At 38.5% G+C, this 21,278-nt stretch overlaps 2 protein-coding genes across 2 annotated transcripts in view; one reads left to right on the top strand and one right to left on the bottom strand.

Annotated features, from left to right (window-relative positions):
• Positions 1 to 399: 399 nt before the first annotated feature.
• On the bottom strand, positions 400 to 1,935 carry chrm5b (cholinergic receptor, muscarinic 5b; the record flags this gene model as incomplete). The annotated part of the gene is made up of 1 exon (XM_083934617.1): positions 400 to 1,935. One exon carries the CDS (start codon positions 1,933 to 1,935, stop codon positions 400 to 402), a length of 1,536 nt encoding a protein of 511 aa, XP_083790743.1.
• Positions 1,936 to 2,751: 816 nt separating this feature from the next.
• aven (apoptosis, caspase activation inhibitor) overlaps positions 2,752 to 21,278 on the top strand; it is a gene marked incomplete at its 5' end in the record, with an annotated part of 29,006 nt that continues 10,479 nt past the window's right edge. Inside the window, 2 exons of the mRNA XM_083934085.1 lie at positions 2,752 to 2,943; positions 5,740 to 5,914. Coding sequence (XP_083790211.1) covers positions 2,752 to 2,943; positions 5,740 to 5,914 — 367 coding nt within the window. The remainder of the gene's footprint in view (positions 2,944 to 5,739; positions 5,915 to 21,278) is intronic.

The following is a 21,278-nucleotide window of genomic DNA, read 5'->3' on the forward strand; positions in this document are numbered from 1 at the left end:
ACAATACAATTAGACTGAAACAGATTGGTTAGAGATTTGGGTGCGTTGTGCTAGTAGCGGCTAATTTAGTCTGTTAAATTGAGGTTTTTCACGTGCAGAGGTAATCCTGGCACTCTGTAAACAGACTGAAGTGTAAAATTGTTGGAGTTCATCTTTAAGATTTATAAAGTAATCTGAACTTATTGTTTAACCTTTAGCCTTTGTAAGAATGTGCCCACGCCTTCATGAGGTCTCTTTTCTTTAATTATCCGGACCAGCAATTTAAGTGCTGCATCAGGTCCAACTCATTTTCCACATGTACTTTAACATAATGCTGCACTTCATGCTGAAGATGACCACTGACTACAGTATATATCGAGAAAAAGCAATGAGTCTGCTCTCATGTTGAATTTCACCACATCAAGTCATTTTGTTGTTGACGTTTGGGTTTTGTCCGCACCAGTACAGCTTGTCCTCACCTCTCCTCCTCCTCCTCCACTGGCAGAGCAGAAGCATTCGAAAGGTCTTCTGAAAGGTCTTGTTGCAGAGGGCGTAGCACATGGGGTTGATGGTGCTGTTGACGTAGCACAGCCAGTAGCCCAGGTGCCACAGGGACGTGGGGATGCAGTCGGCACAGAAAGTGGAGATGAGCACCATGATGTTGTATGGCGTCCATGTGAGGATGAAGGCCAGGAGGATGGCACTGAGAGTCTGGGCCGCCTTCTTCTCCTTCACCAGCACCATCCTCTTCCTCTTCGTGATCTGGTTTTTCAGGACGGGGTCAATGGGTTTGGAGGTGGTGGAGGAGGATGAAGGGGAGGCGTTTTTGGGGGGCTGCTCTCTATCAGGCAGGCAGGTTGCAGCAGTTGTAGGTTTACCGTTTTTATCCTTTGAGCCAGGTTTGAATTTATAAGAGATGTGTTTTTTACTGCTCTTCTTTTTTGGAGTGGAAAAGTACAGCTCTTCTGTATAATCATTCACCTGCCCATTCTTATTACTTTGTCCACCTTGCTCTTTGAAAGATCCTTGAGGGGTTTCTATTGAAACATGCTGCTCCTCCTCTTCAGAAGAGGAGCAGCTGTTAAATGAAGTGATCTGATCTGCTTTTGCCCATGCCTCATCTGATCTAGTGGTAGTTTTAGTGGCGTTACTTTGGTTAGATGAGGACCAGGAGGCCTGACTTCGGTCTCTCCTCTCTCTAGTGAAATGAAAGCAAGAATGAATGATAGTTTTCTGTGGTTTAGTCCCCTCTAGAACATTTTCTGTTGCGAGCCCTTGCAGCTCTGCGAGATCTTTAGTCCGTCTCTGCGTCTCCTTGTAGATCCTACAGTAAAGGATGGTCATAACAGAGACAGGGATGTAGAAAGCAGCAATGGCTGTCCCAAATGTGATCACAGGCTCAGTTAAAAACTGAATCTGGCACTGGTCAGGAGGCACGTTTCTCTCTCCTACAAAGTACTGCCAGCACAGAATGGGTGGTGCCCAGAGGACAAAAGACACCAGCCATGCAAGGCCGATCATGATGCCAGCTCTCTTTGGAGTCCTTTTAGCCCTGTACGTCAGCGGCCTTGTGATGGAGAAGTACCTGTCGAAGCTGATGACAAGTAAGTTCATAACTGAAGCATTGCTGGCTACATAATCCACTGCTAGCCAGAGATCACATGCAAGGTTTCCCAACGACCAGTAACCCATCAGGATATATGTGGTGTATAAGTTCATGGACAACACCCCTATGATGAGGTCAGCAAAAGCCAGACTCAGTAGGTAGTAGTTGTTTACAGTCTTCAGTTGGCTGTTGACTTTGAAGGACAACAGCACCAGCACATTACCAACAATGGTGATCAAGCTGACAATGGCCGACACTGTAGTGATTGTTATAACCTCCCAAACATTGTGGGGAGTAGCCTGGACATGTGATGTGTTGGCAAAAGTGCTGTTTGGAGGACCTGCATCCATGTTGTTATCTGTGTGTGTTTCCATTGACAGGTCAGAGAGAGGCACCTGCTTGTGGCTCCATTAAGAGTTTTCCCTGAAATAAAAAGAAAAACATCAATGAAACAATTATCAATAAAAACCCTTGTAGATATACAGTATTCAGTCAGTTTGAAGTGTTCACAAACATGTAATCATATACACTATTAAAACTGTAGTATTTAGTTCACGTCTTATACATATGTTAAATGTATTGTTGCTTTTATAGTTATTATTTTTTTTAAAAACAACACATGAAATTGATCTTGCAATTTCAGCTTGTGGTGCAGTATTGTATGTAACTTTCACATATCAGAAATATTGGGGATTTCTACATTTGCAGACTTTTATAATTCTCAAAACAATTTAAAGTATTGAGTGTATTCAAATTTGATTGATTTTTAATAAACCTCAGATTTATTATAATTTAATCCACTAGAGCCATTGCAAACAATAATGACATCGTTTTTCATATTATGATTTTATTGTTAAGGTTTGTGTTAAAATGTATTTATTTATTTCAATTTAATTCATTCATGTAGGTTTCTTTCCATGTAATACTTGTTTAAACTGTTGTTTGTTTTCCAATAAAATAATCTTATAATGTTGAAATTTGATTCTGAAATGAAAAAATGATTATTGTCTGTACTTTCCATCCACAAATTACATTAATCATTTCTGGTCCAAATGAGAATCGGAACCATCAAAATTAATTTGTGGGCGGACTCAATTCGATGTAACACTCATTCCGTTCAACTTTTAGGCGTCACATGCTAAAGTGGCCGGCCACAGTTGACAGCAATGGAGGGTAGACCAAGCAGAATTAGAGGAGGCAGCTGGAAAAGAGGTGGCCGAGGTGGACACGACGGCGACAGTTTTGGCGGTGAACACCGGGGAAGAGGGAGAGGAGGCCACCACCGCGGCCGGAGTAAAAGAGACCACTACCGCGGTCGTGGACGCGGGGGAGGCGCCCCTGCGGAGCTCCATCACCGGGTGAGAGCATGGAAGTTCCACAGGCTGCCCCATTATCTCGCTCCACCGAATCGCATTGAAAAAAACAGTTATTTTGTAGGTGGGTCACCAGGAAAAGACACACAGTTATTGCAAGATGGTGTCAAACTTAGTATGACCGTCACTTTAAATCGGCATTAATTGCAGTGTAATTGTGTGCTCATTAGCACCAACATGCTCAATAATACACAAGTTAGTCAGTGATATGATGTAAACACGTTGGTACGTGTTTTCCACGCAGTCAAAGCCCAGCCTCTGTAGCAGTTTCAGAGTTGTCCCTGTACTCAACTTAAACTGCCACAGTTTAAGTTGAGTACACGACTCAGACTAAGATAATTCTATATCACCATGTATTGGTGGATCTCCACACCAGTTAGTTGGTCCAGTCCCAGTCCGGTTAGATGAGTACATGAACTGATGAAGCTTTTTGGATCAGAGGGGAAACGTCTTCCTAGACAAATACCCAGGTCCAGTTGCTTTTGACTGAAATTGCTTTGGGGAACACCATATAGTGTATTTCCATGTAATGGTGTCATGATACACATGGATTAAGTCATCTAAATTGATAACAACAACAACCAGATACTAACTCTTTTTTTTTTTTTGAAGAAGAAGAAAATCTAATTGGAACTATTTTAAGTTTGTGTTATGAACTGATGTTCTTCAGAAAATACTAATATTTTTTATTTGTTATGTATTAAATTCACACAGTATAACTTGAAAACACAATTGCCAGAAAACACACATGAAATCACCAATTTAGGGACAGAAGCTTTTGTCTGCATCATCCAGCCGTACATTACAGCACTGGTTTGCTGCTGTTGAAGTGCGTTTGTTTCAGCCTGATGACATCCACACTTATGTACCGTAACATCATGCACATCATGACCTCCTGTCAGCATGTACAGAGTTATCTTTTCATGTTATCATCATGGCGATGAAGCTCTTACACAACACTTAAACATTATCAGTGGGCCTCGGATAAGACTCTAGAGAGTTCAGCTTCATTTCCACTGGGATGTTCTGTCAGTCGATGATCCTGCCATGGTAACGACTGAATTAGGAGGGAAACAATAGGGGCTCCCTGATTGCAATCATACAAATCGGTACATGGGGCGCAATCATAAAATATCTCATTTGATGGATCCATAGAGACCGCGGGGTCTCTGAGATTGTCGGAAGAAAAATGAACTCCATTTTGTTTGTTGTGTGTGTTTTTGAGTTTTGACAGGGCACCAGCAAAACCGATCACGCTTTGACCCTCTGATACACCTGCACATTTCCATGACAACCTTAGAAAAGGATTGTGCAGTCAAATGACAAAGCAGCAAGAAATCTATGACGCAGACAAAATTAATTAGTGCAGTTTTGAACATCTATTCTTTGTCAGACAGACAGTGAGACGCGCCATTTACCTTGACCCCTTTGTTGGGCTTAGCTACCAATCATGAATAAGAGCTATGTGTTAATGACCACTTTACAGAACGCTCTTTTGAATAACACTTTGTGCAGCACCATCACAGGAAGTGTTTTTAAAAAAATCTATAGTCACAGTTTAGTCTTTAGTCAGCTGTCTCCAAATTTTTTGATGTTTGTAAAAATGAAGTCTGAACAACTTTTTTTACACAATCTGCCATCTCTGTATATTGTGATCTACACCAACTGAATGATAGACAGACACCGAAAAACTTAATATCACAAAGAAATATAGCATATTTCAGAGGTTGTGTAATGGTATGCCAGTTGGTGCACTTAAATTTCCCAACCTACAAATCTAATGGAGCATTGTACATGAAAAGAATATGTAAAAATACCAGGCTGCAATTCGACCGTTCATATAGAGTAAATCAGCAGATCATTGTTGCCTGATTATGCCAAAACTCATGATTTGTTGAGTTGTAGTACCGTGGTTATTTAAAAAAATAAAATGCTATTACAGAAGTGGTAAAGCCACAGCAGATATTCTATCAAATTCTGAAAAATAACAGTATTTCAGAAATAAATTAATTATTAATACTTTGTTCTCTAGTTTTGATCTCCAGTGTATATTCAACATATTGCATTCAGTAACTCAGGGAAAAGGAACTAAAGTACTCTGCTGTAAAGGAAAAGGGAGGCGCTGGATTTATAACATAAGACGAAACACGACACGGGCATAATTGTGAAGCAGAATGCTGCACAATAACCATTTTAATCCTAATTTTATCGTTTTCATAAATCCAATAATTCCAAAATCGTAATTCAAAATAAAAATGATTAATTACCCATCCCTAGATCATTTGTGACCCAGTACCTGCACAAAATGGGTATGTGCGTGTTCCTCCTGGTAATTGCAAGAAAGTGCAGTAGTGTTCTGGGGTTTCAACTAACGATTATTATTGATTCATCTGCAGATTAGATTTTCAATTTAATCATTTTGTCCACCTCAGTTCTCCAGAGCTCAAGGTGATTTTTTTTGATAAACAGTCCAAAACCAAAATATATTGAACATCTAATGATATAAAAAGGGAAAAACAATTTCAATTTTTCTGACTAAATTAAAAAAAATCTGACTTTTTCTGACTGAGGTCATCTCTTAGGCTAATTTAACACACCCCACCATAATGTTTCAGTTGGGAAATTATGGATGCAAGACGTTTTTAAAATACAGCTTCTCCTATTTTAGATTTTTATTATCATTAAGTTATTTTCTTTAACCTAGTTACTATAGTTGTCTGAAAATGTGCACAATCATTCTCATTTGTCACAATGACACATTTCCTCCTTGTTTTCTTTCAGGATCAAGATGAAGGGGACAACTTTCAGGAGGAGGACAACCGGGCGGAGGTGTTCTCCAGGAGGAAACTGGAGTCAAACTGGGATCGTTACGAGGCGTCAGAGAGGCAGAAGCCTGATGATGATGACACGCCAGCTCAGAGAGGATCAGACTTCCACGTCCTGCTTCAGTCAGCAGGTAAGATCTCACCACGAAAAGAAAGTGTAGTTTTGCCGACCACACCTGTAGGGCTCTGTGAGCTATTAGCAGGTGAGACAAGTCAGGCATCTGAGCTTCCCTAAAAACTTCAAATATTCCTGTAATGCCTAGTGTTTTGGGCTTATATTTGTGTACATCACAACAAAGAAATAAAGACAATTTGCTCCAAAAGCTTAGGTGATAAATTTACATATTTCATTGATCATTATTGGTTAAAAAAATGAGGCAACATAAAAACTAACATCCCACCAGTAGCAGTTAAAGGAAGAGTACAAAAGTATTAAACTTTTGTGTTGGCTTTTAATCTGTGTAGTAGCCTTTCTGGGATAACGAGACTGAAAGTTCACCCTATGTCAAATACTCCACTGAGACTAATTGTACTGTTTTGAAGTTGTCTCTGTAGCCTAATTAGTTAAAAGAAAAATTTCTGTGTTGGACAATGTTGTCAGACGGCTTAGAACATCCCTGCTTGTCTGTGTTTCCTAATTTCAGCCTCAGTGGTCCGTGTTTTAGCCCCCTGGGCTCTCCACAGTCTCATGCCTGTTTCTGTTAATACCCCCACCCCCCAAAAGGAACACAAGTAGATAGCTCAGTGCTGCCTTATTACAGCAAAGCTCGATATTTCTTCATCTTGAGGACCAATTCCCAGACCCAATGTGTCACATTTAGCTCATTTTAGCAGCTCCCAAGTGTGCAGTAATTTAGCAATATTGCTATGACTGTTGACTTTCTAGCTTCACTGTATTTATTCACTGTGGTTTAAAAGTCTCCAAATGTTTGGTTTTAGCTGGTTTCAGGTGTTTTCTAAGTCAACAGGATCTGATATTGGTATCAAGATTCCATTATTTAGATTATTCAGATGAGGTTTACACCAACACGCTGACCTTGTATTAATTACCAAACATCAACCCGTCATTTTGTGTTCTACTGTAATTATGCGGTGTCCTTTTTTACAAGGATGGCATGCAAATGAACTTGAAAGCATGTAAATGAGATTTTCTTCTTTTTTTTTTGGATCAGCATTCATGTATTGGTAAATTATAAAGGCCTGTTGTGGGATTCCTAGTGGTTAAAAGCTGCACTAAAAGTCACATATTTTGCTCATTTTAAGGTTAATTCTTGTATTTTGGGTTTCTACTCGAACATGTTTACATACTTTATTACATTATTGTCTGTATGTCTGTAATGGCCATGTACTCGCACTTTCTATCAATATATAGTATAGTTGTGGCAGCACAAACATACAAAAGTCCTGACGGCTCGTTTAAAGCCACAGTTTCTGAATACGGTATTTATATAGCACTTCGACCTGCATTATAATAAAAAAAAAGATGGAAATCTCACTTGTCACAATATGGGACATTTAATGTGAACAAAAGGTCAAATGACTGTGTTATTTGAAAGTAGTTGTTGGTACTGGGAACAAATGCACAGAGAATCATCAGCCCAGCGCTAACACCTCAGATCTATAGGGCAAGTTAAGTGTTTTTCAGCTCTTTGTTTTAGTTTCATGGCCCACAGCGTTACTGTTTTGGGTCAGTCTAACAACCCTCATCAGTGTTATTTTCAGCAGCTGCTGAATTGGAGCCTTTAGCACTTAAACAGGAAGATACAACCTCAACAATTAAAGTATAGTTTCAGAGGCTTGGAATAATGTAAACATAATACAATTATGGGGAAAACCATAATTATTACAATTTCTGGTCTTAAAATTAATAAATCTACAAGATATGTCTTTAAGTATTGTATATTTTAGTGTCGGCTTTTAATAAAAACCAACATTTGTCAAGCTCTTAGTTAAGCATCACTGATGGATGTGAAAAGTAAATAAGCCATATTTGGACCAAAAAGGTTACATTTGTTTGTTAAATTGAGTGTGCTCTTAACATGGCTTAATTTCTCAAGCACCATGACTGATTTCAGGTAGAGCCTTTTAAAATTCATTCATCCAATAGTTCATTCAAAACATTGTATACATTTTCTTGTTTTCTTCCCCTGTATTACATACAGTATGTTATTGAGCATAACGATTTATTCTCAGTGTTATCGAGCGTGATCAGATTTATTCAATCAGCCAAGTTAATGTCGTTTAAGCTGAAGTATCTTTGCTCTGATAATCTGTGCAAGGCTTGCTTGTGTTTTTGCAGGACGTTTTTACGCCATTTTTAACTTGGGTCGAGTGTTTAAGCAGCTCACTGTTTTTGTTGGGGTTTTTTCTCACGCCATTAGAGAGTTGGAGAGTGTTGCTGCCGCCGCGTCTCTCTCCCCTTCTCTTGTAGTGTAAAGGCCAAAGGTGGTCCTGTGAGTTGTTTGACTCGTATCTCTCGTCTCTGTGTTTTGCCCACATTGTCAGATTAGTCACGCCGTACAGCAAGAGGCTGCCGCTCTCTAGAGGATACTTAATTGTACGTGGGAGGTGATTCTTTCAAGAGTCGTTTTTCTGGCCAATTAAGGTAGCCGTGAAATATGGAATCTGCCACAGAAACCTCCCTTTTTTCCCTCTTAAGTTGTTATAGAATAATTCTTAACGAGCTTATTTCTCTGTCAATTTTTGTATCCAAGGTGTTGAAGTGTTGGAGTATCCTGGTTGCTTTATTGGCAAGACTGGGCAGAATGTACATGTCAGAAAGATGTGCAGATGTCATGTATTTTTAGGATGAAATGACTTTGAGCAGTGCTTCTCAACCTTTTGTAATAAGAGATCCAGAATCCCGGTGCAGGGAGGTCGAGAGAAGAGCTTTATCCCATGTGTCGGATGCTTTGGATGTGAGTGAGATTATGGGCTGACTGAACAATATTTTAATCAAATAAATACAATCAGCAGTAGGTCATAATCTAACTTTACAGGGATGCTGCCGGTCATAAGAAGACACTTTATCTGATAATGTTGCCATCCACTGTAGTCAGAGCTGAGCACATATGAACAACCTAAAACAAGAACAGTATAAATATATATATGCGTGGGTGGGGATTGTTTTGTTCTACCTGACATTAAGGGGCAGAAAGCATTGAAGTTTAGTTAAAGTCAGCCCATGTAATATTTGAAACAGGATCTTTAAAGCTGAAACAATTATTCGAGTCATTGATTAGCAATCGTTTTGTTACCTCCGCTACATCAGTTTGTTTGTCTGTTTGTCTGTTTGTCAGCTGATTACAGAAATAATCCGGCCAGATTTTTTTAATAAATCTTGGTGAAAGAGTGTAGCGTTGGCCAAGGAAGAACCCATTACATTTTGAATACGCAAATTATTTATCACTTGCTTTAAAATTGTAGGACAGAACGTGGCCTTGGAGGTGGTCTGTGTTCTCCATGTACGGCTTTCAACTTGCTGAAATTTACTGCTTTTCTCTGTTTTATATAATTCCATATGTATCTTTTTAGTTTTGGACTTTAGATCGGAAAAACAACATTTTATAGCAACTACTGTATGACAATTTTGTTATCTGTTTTAGTCATATTTTAAGCCAAATTTACAAAAAATAACACCTTTTCCAGCATCTGAAAAGTATAAATTTGCAGTTTTTCTTTGTTTTCCATGATAGTAAAGCGTGTCAACTGTCAGAAATATATATGAAAAATGTGAAGTAGCACTATGGGAAATGTTATGTGACGTTTTAGAGAAACGCCAAATGACAAATTGAGAAAATTGACGGATGAATTGATAATGAAAATGATCATACGTTTCCTAACTAAAAATCTCCTCCACCACCTGTTTTCAAATGAAAAGTTAGTGCATTCACTCACTCTTCTCTACTTGTTACATTTTAAATAAGGCTTTAACATTATATTGTCACTTGTGGCTTACAAAGACTCACTTTACTAATATGGTAAAACTAATTCCTCTAATTAAATCCAGCAGGATTTCACTCTTTATGCCACTTTTGTCAAAACTTTGCTTTACAGCACAAAGGGAAATTACTTTACTGCACAACATGTCGATGGTGTTGTCCCTCCCGCACACAAATGGATCTGAATCTTCCAGAGTGGAAGTAAGGCTGGACAGATAATTAAACAAATCACTATCATTAGCTCCTCTTCCTGTCCAGGAGAGTGGAAATACACACCATTAAACACTCGCCGGCTTCAAAACCTCTGGATCACTGCCCACAGTTCTGCTTCATTCAGGTATTGAAATGTGAAAATAAAGTATGAAACAAAATTAGGTTTGCATTCTGATTATCAGTCTGCTGTGACGCAGAAAACACCTTCAAGTTCCCTTTTGATTGGGCAGCTGTTGCTTCACATCTCCAGTGTCAGTTATTACAGATGGAGAGAGGCAGTGGATGTCTTAAGAAAATGGCTCCACAGTAGTAGTAGTAGTAGTAGACAGGTTACTGATGCTTTAAAGTGCAGTTTTATGACATTTTCATTCTGATTTTCATTTTTTTTGGCATTGAGGCAGAGGACATGGTTTCATGTTCACTGCTGTTATTTTAATTAATAAGTAAGAAATTGTGACTCCAATTTAGAAATGGTAATATATGAGCCAATATTGTATAGGCTTAACATAATTTAAAGGTTCAGTGTGTAGAATTTAGTGACATCTAGTGGTGAGGTTGCAGATTGCAGCCAGCTGAAACTTTCAGAAGCTTCATGAAGCATTTTCTTTATTTTATGAAGCAGATGGAGCTCTTGCTTTTAAGAAAAAAGGTTAAAGGGCCGGTAATTCTGTGTGCTTTCAACCCTGTTGAACAGTGAGTGCCATCTAGTCGGCTCAGAAAATAAAGAAAATACTTCATAACGCCTCATGAAGCCTTGTTTGGACGTCACTACTATTTCCCCTTCTACATTCACGAAGGCCCGCCCAACTCCGCTCCTGATTTGCGGGTACTATGTTTGGTTGGCGTTGATATAGCACACTGATTTACAAAAAACTGTACAAATGGCAGTTCATATCAAAAAGTTTGCAGACCCCTGCCTAAATCATACACACAGGAGGTCTTCAGTGGAAATATTGATATCCACTAGGTGAAATTTGAATCAAATCTTGATGAAAATCATCATGTTTGTTCATATTTTTGGTGTATTTTCTTTGCCCTGGTACATTCTGCTGCTGTTGATTAATGATATGTATACAAAATATAATCAACAAATAAATTCTAATTAAATAAAGAGTTCATCGGTCACAGGGGAAAAAAACACAAGCTACCTATCCGTAGATAAAGTAATTAAAATTAGCCAATCATAATTATTCTGAAATGGGACGTTCTGCGTAATGAGTATGTTTGCTTTTGGTACTTTAAGTATATTCTGATGCAAAAAAAATGAATACAAATTTTGAATACATGACTTCCATCACTATAATACTGCTGCAGTCTTCCTAAGATGTTTTTACAGAACTTGTCACTGTTGTTTATACAGTAAAACCTCCATTTGTATAACCTCAGTTTGCTTATATTCAAATTTCATGTTTTCTTCTGTTTAATGTATCCAAATTCATTTTCCGCTGCAGTGACTCCAACAACCAGCATTTAAGTTTTCATCTTATCTCTTTATGAAATAATTAATGTATGCACAAAGTAGATGCTCAAAGCACAAGGTTTATAAAGACCTATGCCTGTTTCGTGAATTTTGCCAAGACAATCTATTTAAAATGTAGAAAAATGAGTCATTAGGACATACGGTGGCTGACTTTCTGTTTGCAAAGGCTCGACTGAAAGCTCTACTGTACTCAGTGTGATTCGGAAAAATGGAGCCTGACAAGGAAATTATGTAAACAGACTGTTTGATTTGAATTGAAGGTCACGTTGATTTCTGTTGTCTTGTGGCCTCGTTACGTAGCCCCACTGCTTGTCCAAACATCCCAAGTGCTTGAAGCATTCATGTGCTTTGATTGAGTCTGATTACACCTTCCTTTATTTCATTGAATGCTTAGATTCACCCTGTCAGGACTCAGCAGGCAGTAGACCTGTTTCATAATGTCCAGACTGTTTTCAAGGATGAAACCTTGGCGCTTTTGATACTTGGGCGTTTTGAAGCTGCGTTTGTGCAGAAAGCTTTTTATCAGAGAGGAATTTCAGTCAAAGAATGGATGAGCTCAGTGCATTAAAAGACGTCAAGTTGTTATCAAGCCTTATGAATGAATTGTCTTTTATAACCTCAAGGTGATTTCATTTTGTCAGGTCTTGTCCCTGTCCTCACATTATTGGGGGTTAATTGTTGCCAGGGATAATGCACACTAATGCACACATGGTGCAATCGCCATGTTCTATTTGTGTGCGTGTCCATGTGCCTATATGACTTGGGGGAATTGCTGGGCAGTTATTTACATCCTAACACGGTCATCTATCTGTACACATTAACACAAGGATCAATCCTCCTCCCCCGCAGCCGTAGTTTACCAAGGCTGCTAATGGGCACCTATCAAGGTTCAATCATAATGAGACAAAAGGAAATCACATTAGAGTTTCAGTGATTCAGCTAACTAGATTGACAAACACAAGGACGTTTTCCTAACCGAGATGAATAGTCCCAATCATGCCATTAATTTATATGTTCCGGTGTCGTTATGGATACTTGATTAGCCATTGAGACTGGAGGAGACTGGCGTCAAAGCAGAGGAATGAGGCTGTTCATGTACTATCTGCTTGGTAAAATCAGGAAACAAAGCATTACAGGCGGTTCGTTTCCCTGCAATTGCTGATTATGATGAAGCCAGCGGAGGATGGTGTGAGGTCAAATAAAGCAGCAGGTGGATCATAGACACTTCACTGCGATCATCCCACAGGACGGTCTACCCACTGTCATCCTTAAATACCTGTTCCACTATTCAAGTGTTCATACGTTACCATATGAGAGGTTGTTTTAGGGATGCAATTATTCTCATCATCCATTGAACAACTAACTCTTCAATGAATTGTCTCAACAAATTGTCTGACCAACAATTCAAACCCCCTAAATATTGAATTCAAAATCATGAAACAAGAAACAAAAGCCCCACATCTTCACATTTCTTTTCTGAATGAAAACTATAAAATATTTATTTGTTTGGTCTTTATTATTTCAAGAAATAGACAAAGATGCCCTATAACTGAAACTTGCTTGTTTTTGTCCATTTTTTTGCCCAAACACAAAAAACAAATGTTTACTTTAGAGCTTCAATGATTATTCAATAATCAATAAAAGGAAATGAATGGGCAACTATTGGATTATCATTTAATACATTTTTCATGCAGAAATGCTGAAAAGTTTCAGCTTTTCAAAGTGAGAATTTGCTGCTAATGTCTTACATTTAGTAAAATATTAGATGTATTTCAATATAATATATTTGATGGGGTCACCACCATCCAGGATAGTGATAGTGATCTTCACTGTTTTCTGACGTTTTATACAGCAATCGATTTTAATTGAGAAAATAAAAGCACAACATATTAATCGATGATCAAAACAATCGTCATTTGCAGCTAAGGCAGCAAATCTCAACATTAAACAAGTTTAAACAAGTGCATCTCGTGGCTTTTTGTTTTGGAAAAAAAACCCTGAAATAATTTTGAAGTGCTTAATTTTCCGACAATAGTCAACTAATTGCTAGTTGTTCCTGCTCTAGTTCCGTTTTAAAACTTGTTTGGATGAGGCTCATTGTTTCATACCTCCATGGTACAGTGGTACAAGTGTTAGGATGCCAGTCATGTGACTTGTCATCCCCATGGTTTTTAATGATACCTAAAATCAAATCATCTTACTCCTCGTACCTCCCACTTTCTCCTGAGTGAAAAATAAACACACAACACCCCTTTATGCCCATACCTAAACTTATCAAAGCATATTAAGGATATAGGATCAATTTTAATAACATTTTTGGGTGTCAAAAGCGACAGTTTCAAAACCACATTGTACAAAATGTATTGTCGAGCTCTATAAAAGCACTGGTAACAACTGATAAACCCCAGCAGTAGTTCCACTATTCATCAATGTAGTCACTCAGAAAACATTTAATATTCAGTAATAAAATGTTTATAATGTTAGAATTTATGATGTGATTTCACTGAACAGTAAGGTGACAGCTGCTCCTGTGCACTGTTTAATTTCCTGCCATAATTTCATCAAACAGAATATATGTACTCACCCTGTATGGCCTTGACAAAACACAATCCTCCAGCGTTTAATGGGCGTTTGGCCAGCTCTTTGATACGCTGTTTTTCCTTTTACTCCTTTTTCAGTCTGGTAGAGTTGTCTCAGTTTCTCTCTCTGTCTTTCTCAGCTCTGTCTGTCTTCTCCAGCTCTCTGTTTCACAGCGTTGGCTTCACACCTTCCCTCCCTGGCTCGCTCTTCCCCTCCCCTATTTTCTCTCGCTGACTTTTTTTCCTCTGTGCTCCTCTCTCCAACGAGGTGAAAAACACACTTGTCAAATACAGGTAGGTCATCACACCGTCTCTCATCCTCGTCAGTTGCTAAGTACAAGGTGCTTTGATGCAAACAAGTTTTTCAGCATCGTCGTGTAGTGCCGTATAGCCCCTGAATGGTCCGCTGTCTTTCTCAGACAGTGGTAAATGCAACAGCTGTTCAGTGTCAATGTCCGTGTGACAGGGTAGATTAGGTACCTCGTTGGTGCTGTTCAGACATTTTTCACAGAAGGGTGAATTACTGGAAATGGCTCCTGGTCCTCAGCAGTGAGAATCAAGTGCAGTTCTTATCAAAGCTGTTTCTTTCTCACCAGATAAAGTCTTCTGAACATCTTTTGGGAAATCGATAAAAGCAGCAAAAGTTGTAGTTTTTCCGTTTTTTTGCAAAATTTTGAGCAACTCTCCTGGCAAGGAATGCTGAGAAAAGCTTCTTTGATCCTTAAGGCTGCACAAATTGGATGGCTTTTTTCTCCTACCAGACCTCTCCAAACACACAATGCCCGAACATCCTCACCAAAATACAGATTCAACTGAGAGCCACGATTCAGAGAAATTCCCACATGGCCGGAAGCCTCAACCTGTATCCGAGCACTGAGCAACATGTAAGAGGAGGGAGGAAGAGGTGAGGAGGTGGAGGATTGGGATGAAATAGAGGAGGGGAGGAGCCCGAGGAGGCGTCGATGTGGGTGTCAGCAGCGGTTCAGGAAGGGCCGACTGTTTGCCTTTTTCATCTGAGGTGCTTACAGCTGGATGTCTTCATCGGAGGGAAGATACAGTCACACAACTGCTGTCTACGTACAACTTCATGGTCACTTTGTTAAACCTCAAAGTGTGCGCCCTCTTTAAAAATAGAGTGAGTGACTGTGGCAGCAGTCACAGGTGATTTCCTCTATTGGCCTCACAGTAAGTGCTTTGCAGTCCATGCTTTCAGTTGCTGTTGGTGTGACCTTCCCTGTGCAGATAAGCTTCTTGCTGTAGATGCAACAATAGAGGGTGCAAACAGAGTGAGTCCTTTATTGATAAGCAGCACCACTGAAGTGAGAAATTGATTTGCTCAATGGCTGAAATGTAAATTTAGCGAAAAGCAAAGAGCAAGAGAGGACATCTGTAGTATAGCAGGGCTGTTACTGATATCAGTATTTGGAGAAAAAAAACCTGCGCCAATATATTGGTTGATAGTTATTTTGTAAAACAAAAACATACAGCGATATACATTGGAGATCAAAATTAGAGAACAAATTATAAATACCTGATTTATTCTGAAATGCTGTTATATTTTATTGTTCAGCATTTGATAGAATATCCGCTGGGGCTATATGCTGTCATAGCATGTCTTTTTAACTTACCAAGGCACTTCCACAACATTTTTTTATTTACCATTCAGTATATTTGTTAACCAGGAAAATCTAACTAAAATATGCTATATGTCCATGTGAATTGTAAATATATCGACACTTTATTTCTCATCTGTTCTCAACACCAGCTGGGTTTCTTCCACAATTTAGTCATTTTATCTGTACGGAGGAATTGATTTATCAAACATATAAATGTGACTAAAATAGGTCGGTTAGTGAGTCATGATGTCGGTTTCTGTTACATTTCGATAAATTGCCTTTCTGTACTACTACTCTAAAATACTATACATCCTATGTGTGGTAGAATTACTTATGTGACTGCAGCCTCCCTAGAGCCATGCAGCCATATCATTATAAAGATGAGGATAAACAGGAAAACATTCAATAACAGGAGATTGATCCACCATTGACAAGAGGCTAGTCCAGGTTATTAGCTCTTTAACCTTCCCAGAAAATTCTCAACATGCTTTGAACCAATGCTTTTGGCTATTTGTTGTGTTTAGTGAGTTCCTTAAGAGCACCTTTTAGCCTCTCATCTGTGTCGTACTCGTTGCTGGATTCACGAGCTGCTGTTCATATCAAGTGGAGAACAGCTTGCTGACTGCTGTTGACGTAACGAGACTGACACTCAACATCACGTGTTGTGAACATGCCATCAGCACCCAACAACACACTGACACGAAGCCTCATACAGGAGAGCTGCAGTGAGGAAGATAATACTTGGTGTTATATTCACCAAGTATGTAATATTCAGACCAGGTTTCTCAACATTTTCTGGTCTATCTGAGTCCCAAAATTCTTATGACCCCAAAATATTGCTGAAGTTGTCACATGGATTTGAGTCTGCAATATCTTTTTACACCATTGTCACCAGCTATATCTTCCAATAGAGGATGTATACATTATGTATTTTAAACATAACTAAACCTTTAGCCATACATTTTCTCATGTTATTTAACTGTGCAGTGGTAGTTGCAGGATAGCCTGGTGTTTTAAATCAGCCACTGTAAAACATGAAAAATTGGTCCAGCTAGCACTTCGATTTCAGTGCATGAAAATAAAAACGATGTAAAAATGTGTCGTTTCCAATGCATAGGTTCTGTTTTTAACAGACTTTATTGGCACTATAAATTAGGATGGGCTCGAGTAAATGATTTCCTCAATTTCTTGGCATTATAAGGGAATTTGAGGGGTTAATGAGGAGACTCAACCATTTTTGTTTTTTACATCTACACTGGACATTAAAAAAAAAACAACCAGATAATTAATACTGGATTTATTCTGAAATACTGTTTTTTTATTGTTATTTATATATATATATATATATATATATATATATATATATAATTTGAAAGAATATCCACTGTGATCATACCCCTGCGATACTAGCATGTTTTTAAAATAACCAAGACAATTCAACAAAAACCTTTATTTTGTGAAAAAATGTTTTCTTAGGGCTATAGAACTTTTTCTTATTCAATTATCAAAAAATATGAATTAAAAGTAAGTAGGAAGTGTAGATACATATTGAATTGAATAACATTCAACAAAACAACAGGTTGATTCAGTCTTTCAAACACATCATTTGCAAGAATATTAATATTTAATCTCCTGGAACACTGCAGTAGAAATACAGCTCCTTTTACTCACTAATTCATCTAATTTTGTGCATTGAGAAACTTTATGCATTCAGAAAATCTGTATTTCCATCACAACAAAGATATTACCATTGAAAATTCTTGCTCCATTATGCTATTATTATAGTGGTGGGTTTGGCGACCCTTGCTCATCATCTTCCCATCCTATCAGCCTGTAGGAGGACCCATTGAAGAGCCACCATTTCTCTGTCTTCTTCAGAAATCACTCCTTGCTGAAGCGTCCTGAAAGGACCACATCTAGTCCATCGTCACGCTGTGATCGAACAGATGCAGTACACCAGGCACTGTGTATTTCTTTGAAACAGTTTCGCTTTCATGTGAATACATCATGCAAGTTCCCGTGGACCACAGAGCTTGAGGCTAGCTATTGATTATCAGGAGAATAATACAAAGGATATGAGGCAAGTCTAATGTATCCCTAAGGGAGTCTTTGTAACGAGGCACATAGATATATGGTGACTGCTTTATTTCCGTAGAGTGGGCACATCACAGGCCTCCACCCACACAGTTGACCCCTGTGACACCAGCACTGTGTCACTGTAAAATACCATGGAACTTAAGAACAAGGCCTTCCAGGTTTGGTTTGTCTAGGCCCTAGGGATGTCTAAATCAGCATATTGGTATTAGGAGGCCAGACAAGACTGTAGGTTCTGCGTTGATGGACGCAAAGACTGCATTGTGGGATGAGTTCAGGGAGAGTCCATGGTACAGTATGTTCAGTTGGCCTAAAAGAAGTTCTTCGAGCCCTCAAACATTTCAATGTGAGGCAGGCTCATGTCCAGGTTTTTCAGACGAGAACTGCTGATCTTGATTGAGACTGGTCGCTCAGTGGAAGGAACACTTGGAAGAACTTCTAGCCCAGACTGGTACATCTGAGGAGGAGGCAGGATCAAAAGACTTAAGGGAGCCAAAATAATCTAGTGCAGCAGGTGGTCACGTTACAACTTCATATGCTGAAGACTTTCAATATTTTGGGGCTGTCTAGTTGACATTAATATGATATGGAACAGGCAAGAGATTTGAAGGTTTGAGACAGACAAGAGTGATGGTTCACATTTTTTTTAATTGCAGAGAAAGGGTGTGTTCATTATCACTCTGCTCAGCCCCCAAGCTCATGTTATGCAGCTGTAAAGACGGCATTGATTGACTGTTGAATCTTAGATTCAGCAGGAGAAAAACTGCATTCATAATGTTGTAGAACAGTCAGTGACAAGAACAATGTAGAAAAGTCCTCGTAAACCTCTGTTACCAAAGGTATCGATGAACTCTCGGTTACTCTTATTATCTGTGCACAGCCTTTAAAGCTGTCCAAGTATTGATATTGAAGATGACCATTGATTTTTGTCCACAGATGAGACACAATTGTGTCAGCTACATTTACAAATAACCTTTTATTCCAGAAAGCCAATTACTAAAAAAAAAAAGTGGTTTAGAAAGAAAAATCAAATTAGTCATTTAATGGTGTGATTCTCTGCCTCAATTAAAGATAATTGCTTTGCGTGCTTCACACCTCCCACACTGTGTTGCTTGTCTTGTGGTAAATAACAATAGAAGTGCTGATGATAATGGCACATAAAGCTTTCCACCAGATGCATCCTTGTACTGCCTGAACATTTCTGCATTTAATGTCAACTCAGGCTGCTCATTAGCTGTGACCAACGAAACGTAACATTTGTCATCAGTCAAACGGTCTTTATTCAAACAAACACCAAACAATGTGCGCCCAATTCTCTGTCAAATGGCGTTGCTGTCATTAGCAAATCAAGATGACTCTTGTTTCAGGTAGCATTTGAATGATTTATAACTATTTTAGTACACTGAAGTAATATTCCCTCTAATCTATGTAATAAGGGATCAATAGCATTTAATAGACACACTGCCTTATGTTATGGTTCCAGCTCCAACTGGCCTTGTTACTCACATTTCGGAGTGTCTCCCGTTCTTCCCAAAGAGCCTGCCTATGAATATAAATGTGACCTTGGTCTGCAATTGGGGGAACATAGATGAACCAAGATAAACAAGAGTAATTAGAATAGAGAATATAATATTCAAGTCAGACTAGAATAATATATTCTAGTACTGATTACTATTACTTTAAAGACATGTTCAAGTAAAGTCAAAGTACTTGTGTAAACATCTACTTATATAAGTAACAAACTAGGTCAATTAAAATGTATTAAGAATTTTAAGGGGGTCGTCAATAAGATGATATATGATACCACTGTTGAATTTATTGAACGCCTTTTGGCTAAAAAATACATTTAATTAAATGTCAACATTCAAAGTAGTGGAACAATAGAACGCCACCGTGCCCTGATGTCAAAATCAACTTAAAATTAAATATCTATAGACGGCACTTTATTATTACGTGTAACTGTATTAAGTGTTTAAAATAAAAGCAAAATCACTGATTTTCCCAAGAATGCTTAAAATACAAGAATGCAAAAAATGACTTTATTGCAATAACAAGAATAGATGTAATTCATTAACTCCACCATTGCATTTACCAAATAACCATCCTACAATCCAAAGAAGAAATTTCAGCCAAGAAGTCCTGGAGGATATAAAGTCTCAGAAAGAGATGGAGACCTTGAATAACGGCATTTGGCTTTATTCATCGACCTCGACCTGTTGACCTTTCTGGCTGCCCAGTGTCTGCTTGCACTATGTGGTTGTGTAAACTTGTCAATAGTCCATGAATACACTGATGCATCTAATACTCCCAAAAATCAAAGTGAAATTATTCCTCACATGTTGAGTAGATTTTAAACTGCTTATTGATGTCTTCTTGTTATGGTCTTTAAATGGCAGCTGCTGGACAGTAACGTCAATACCGTAGGTGCAGCGTATGTGTCTCTGGGTCTTGATAATGAGGAGCTGGGTCTTTCTGTACCTCCCTGTGGACCTATTAACTAAAGCTGTTGATTTCCACGATGCAACCTTTCTGCGTATGTTACTTGAGGGGTTTTGACTAATCATCATTTTTATTTGATTGAAGCATGTTAGTCAATGAGTGTATCAGCCTGCCCCATTTTGGTCTTGCTCTAGTTCATGTATAGAGTCTCGTGCTGAAACAATTGGTCCATTAAGTGATCAACAGTTAACTCAACCAATGGGATGATGAAAAAATCACTATATGCAAAGATACCAAACATTTGCTGATTTTCTCTGTTTTACAGCATTGGACATTCAATGTGAGAAGAAACTTTAAAAATTCAGACTTATTCTGAAATACTGTTATTCTTTATTTCTCAGAATTTATTAGAATGTCAGCTGTGGCTATACCATTGCAGTACTAGCATGTTTTTTTATATAACCAAAACACTTAGTAGTAAACAAAATAGTGAGAAAAATTAGTTGTTCAGACTAAACCAGCAATTTGAAGACACCACTATGTTCTGGGAAATTGCACCAGAAGAATGATGGCTTGGGCACAATATTTTGTTCATTAACTACAAAGCAGCCGTGCTGCTGAAAAGAACACATTCACATTGTCTTTGTGTAGCCACAAGAACAATGAATAGTCCCACAAACCGCATTTGTCTTGTAAGTTTGTCTTTACAGAGCGCAGGTGGCGGTGTGTGTTTTGTGTCTTTCAGACTGCAGCATCATGATTCAGTCAGACTCAGACAGTTACAAGTGTCTCCTGATGAATTTACTACACGAACAGAGGAACTCGGGATTTCTGGAGCAAATAGATCAAAATCGGGGTGACTCTTGTTTGGATTTCAGTACTGCGGTGTCCGTCACATTTCATCCGCTCTTCAAAGGATTGAAACATTCACGCTTTCTGGCAGTTCAGTGCTTATTTAAGGCGATCCACACATCTTTATTTAGCCGCCTATGGGTGCATTGTTCTTATCTTCCTGTGCCCTTTGAGGACTTTTTGTAAAGAAAGAAAAACAATGGTAATGGTTCGCTTGAGAACAAAATCACCCTTTTTCCCATCACCAACTTATGGTCACTTTCTCAGCTTACTTCTTCTCT

This window comes from Echiichthys vipera, assembly GCF_963691815.1.
Source record: "Echiichthys vipera genome assembly, chromosome: 19".
NCBI lineage: Eukaryota > Metazoa > Chordata > Actinopteri > Perciformes > Trachinidae > Echiichthys > Echiichthys vipera.